Genomic DNA, 3,798 nt, shown 5'->3' on the forward strand with positions numbered 1-3,798 from the left:
GAGTTGATGGGTGCTGACGAGTTGATGGGTGCAGCACACCAACATGGCACAAGTATACATATGTAACAAACCTGTACGTTATGCACATGTACACTAGAACTTAAAGTATTATAATAATAATAATAATAATAATAAAAGCTTTCTGCATCATTAACATACAAAATATTTCAATTTTTAAATTTTATCTTTATTAGCCCTTTTAATTTCAACTTCTGAGTATGTTTTATATCAGTTGAGTACTGCACACACACATGCTAAGATATATCGTTTGAAACATTTTATTGAGAAGGGACATGATTTAAAATTTTACTAGCATCTGTCTTTTTCAGTCTTTATCTCAGATCATGATATTTAAGGACATTTTATTGTATTTCAGCTTATTTCTTTAAGTTGTTTGATATTTTTATAGGTCTTAAAATTCAACTGCTTTCTTTCTAAGATGCAAATATCTAATGAAAATTTGTAATAAAATTCATCTAAGCTACCTGCCCAAGTCACGCCTTGCTTATAATTTGTAAGCAAATTCTTCTCACAAATAACAACACTCAGCTGTCTTTGTGAAGTGCCTACATAAGTCTTAGGCAGGAATACCTGTGACATTAACGCCATCTGAACGCTGGCACCACACAGTTCGTTCATTATTGTTCCAAAGACTTGCTTTCCATGTGTAGTGATAACATTTGCCTCCTGTAAGTAAATATGATAATAGCAGTTCTATTACACCTCACTTAGAATAAGCATTGATCAATCAAGGCTAAAGAACTGAAAAGTGCTCTTCGTACCTGTACAAGGGCGTGTTTCTAGAACCTGTTGGGGGCAGCTGTCTTGGTTCTCAAAAGACTGAATTATAAATGTCCTTGATCTAGACTGGCGACCCACAGTCTCAAAGCTTCTTCCATCAATGCAGGTTAATTCACATGTGCTCCACTCTGACCATTCCGTCAAATGGCAGTCTCCTGGACAGTCATGTAGTACAGGGTGGAGAAAACAGCATGAAAAGTGGCACTGGACAACATTTGCATGGGCAGGGCTCACACAGAGATTTGCAGTGATACGTGCAGTTCCAGATACTACACATTCTATATCAATCAATTTTCCAATCAGAATGTCCTAGGAATGATGAAGTAATTTATAGTTTAATCTTGTTTAATAAGAAAGTTGCCAGAAACTAGATTGTTATTACTTTGCTTCAAATTGTAATAGTCACATCTAGAAAATATTATGTATCTGCTAGCGTTAATAAAACTTTTAAAAGAGAGATATAAAAATTATGGTAACTCAGTGTTCAAAGATCAGAATAACATCATAAAATGGATGTTCATAGAAACCATATAAAAGAGAATAAGTAGGTCACTGAAATGAACTATCTTTTGGACCAAAGAATGTTTAATTGAATACCCTAAACATCTTTCTCACTCAATAAATATAATTTATAATTTATATAAATATATCTTTATATAAATTATGTACACAAATATTTTTTGTTTGTAATACATATATGCATGTATTTTATACATACATATATACATGTTATACACTGTATTACAAAAATATATTGTCACCTTGAACTTACGCCATATAAACTACGTTGTGCTACTAGGATTAAAATAAACGGATACATTTTATGTAACTAATAATGACCTTCCCATTTATATAGAACTTCACATTTACAGAGTGCTTTCATGAACTCATAGCCTTACTGGTTCCCACCATGCCATCACCCAGAATTCAGTCAACATTTTTTTAATGCTGGCCAATGTGCTAGGTACTGTTAGATACGGAATTAACATCACAGTTTCTAGATGAAGAAATCATTGCTCACAGGGGCTAGACTACATACCCCAAGGAAAACAAAGAAGTGATAGAGATATGATTCTAACTTAGCTCTTAAGTTTCCAAATCCAGTGCCTTTTTTTTTTTCTTTTGCCTACTTTGGCTCCCTCAAAGCAGTAGGTATATACCAAAGTGATAATCACAATTAAAAATGAATTAAAGTTATTTAAAAATTTAATTTTGATGAGTTAGAGCATCTCCAGGAAAAAATTAGTAAAATAAACAAAAAGATCACCATTGGAGGCAATCCCAGTCACTAGCATTGCATACCTGGGCAAGGCACAGAACACAGCTGCTTCAGGATGCTGTCCTGAAAGGGCATTTCTCCACACAGTGCATCCTGGACACGTCCAGCTGCATGAGATACTGAACCATTGTGGACCATGCAGGAAAGGCTGCGGATCTGAACTCCTTCCCCACAGTCTCCACCCTATGAGAGGAAAGGATACTTTCACAATTACCCAAATAATTTACATCTCAAAGTTTTGGCTCTTGCCACCTCTTGCCTAAGAAGACCATAGTTGCATATTTTGGTAGCTTCCTCCTCTTGTGAGCTATCTCTCAATTATTGACAATAAAGCATCCCTGAGCAACACTGCCAGAGCTGATAGAGAAGCTGCAGTGGGAATGCAAATTTATGCTATGGAACCTATGTACTTAGAATATGACAGTTCATTTTGGAACTCAGCCAAGATTGACTAAAAAAGAAAAACAATACATAATTTGTCCAGGTGTATGTGATAAAATGACCTAATCTGTAATCACCCCCAATGGGAACATGTGAAGTTACAGAGCATAAATTTCTTTTATTTTACTTGTTTTTCTTTTTTATAGAATTCTGTACTTTTTTATATGGATTAGGTTGAGGTTTCTAATAAAACATTGTTTTTCTCTATTGCCACAATAAGTTGTTTTCACAGCATGCCTTCTATGCTGAATAATGTTCCTTGAAGACATGTCATTCCCATCTCACTTAGATATTCTAGGCAATTAGAAAAATTTTGTACAGTGTCTCACAGAAACAGAAGTTTAGAATTGGATGGCTCCTAGTGGTAAACTGGCCCAACCATCTGCCTGATAAAAGGCTTCCTACTATAATATTTTTGGCAGGGAAGACTCCAGTTCCAAAATGTCAGCATAGAAGCAAGCTGGCTTCACCCTTCCCCCAGCTCCCCACAGATATCCAAAAACAAATATTCAATTCTGAGACTATCATCAGCCATATCTCAGAGCTCAAATATGAGGATAAGACAGTTCGTGGTACCACAGAGAAGTGAAAAAACTCAGTAAGTGGTAAGAGAATCAGACTTTCATGTCTGCAATAGCCCTCCCCCAGATCTTCCCAGAACAAGTGCACAGAAATTTTCCCTTTTACTCATGGTTTCTGGGCTGCAAAATGTGAGATTGAGGTAGACAACCAGCTTCCCCACCATCTTCAGTATCCTGGCAGGACGCCTGTCTCCGCCTCAACCCACCAGAAGCGTGGGAAGTGCCTGAAGAAAGAAACATCCCTAAGGACATCCAGAGACAAAGGGGAGGGATGACTACTATCCCCAGCTCTGAAAACTCTGTTCTGTAATTCATCCAAAGGAGATACCAAGTCAAAATGGCTCTTCAGCAGCACCATACTGTAGGAGGTTGGTTTCACAGGTCCCCTAGGCACGAACCCCTACCCAGCCTTCTCACACTATTGGGATATCCCCTTGGGGGCCTCCCCTATTCAGGATAGGCAGCACACTAATTGTTTACTGAAGCAAGGCAAACCTACGCTCAGGATGCTATCTAGTGCTGAAAAGAAGGCCAGAACTTAGCAGCAGAAAAAAAGAAAGAAAACCAACAGTTAAATTACAAAGAGTTACTAAAAAAATCCAATAAAAACCACAACAAGCCACACAGACAAGCCTAGAATTAATAGCTAGTCCTTCCACAAAAAGACAGAGATGTCCATTAAAAAAAAAAAAAAAA

The 3,798-nt window shown here is 37.0% G+C and overlaps 1 protein-coding gene across 1 annotated transcript in view; it reads right to left on the bottom strand.

Moving 5' to 3' along the window:
• Positions 1-3,798, bottom strand: part of THSD7B (thrombospondin, type I, domain containing 7B) — a 649,627-nt gene that overhangs the window by 19,934 nt on the left and 625,895 nt on the right. The window contains exons 22-24 of the mRNA XM_011966357.1: positions 2,104-2,263; positions 783-956; positions 592-687 (exon numbers count right to left, since the gene is read on the bottom strand). Of these exons, the coding sequence (XP_011821747.1) occupies positions 592-687; positions 783-956; positions 2,104-2,263 (430 nt within the window). The remainder of the gene's footprint in view (positions 1-591; positions 688-782; positions 957-2,103; positions 2,264-3,798) is intronic.

This window comes from Mandrillus leucophaeus, unplaced genomic scaffold (assembly GCF_000951045.1).
Source record: "Mandrillus leucophaeus isolate KB7577 unplaced genomic scaffold, Mleu.le_1.0 Scaffold759, whole genome shotgun sequence".
Lineage (NCBI taxonomy): Eukaryota > Metazoa > Chordata > Mammalia > Primates > Cercopithecidae > Mandrillus > Mandrillus leucophaeus.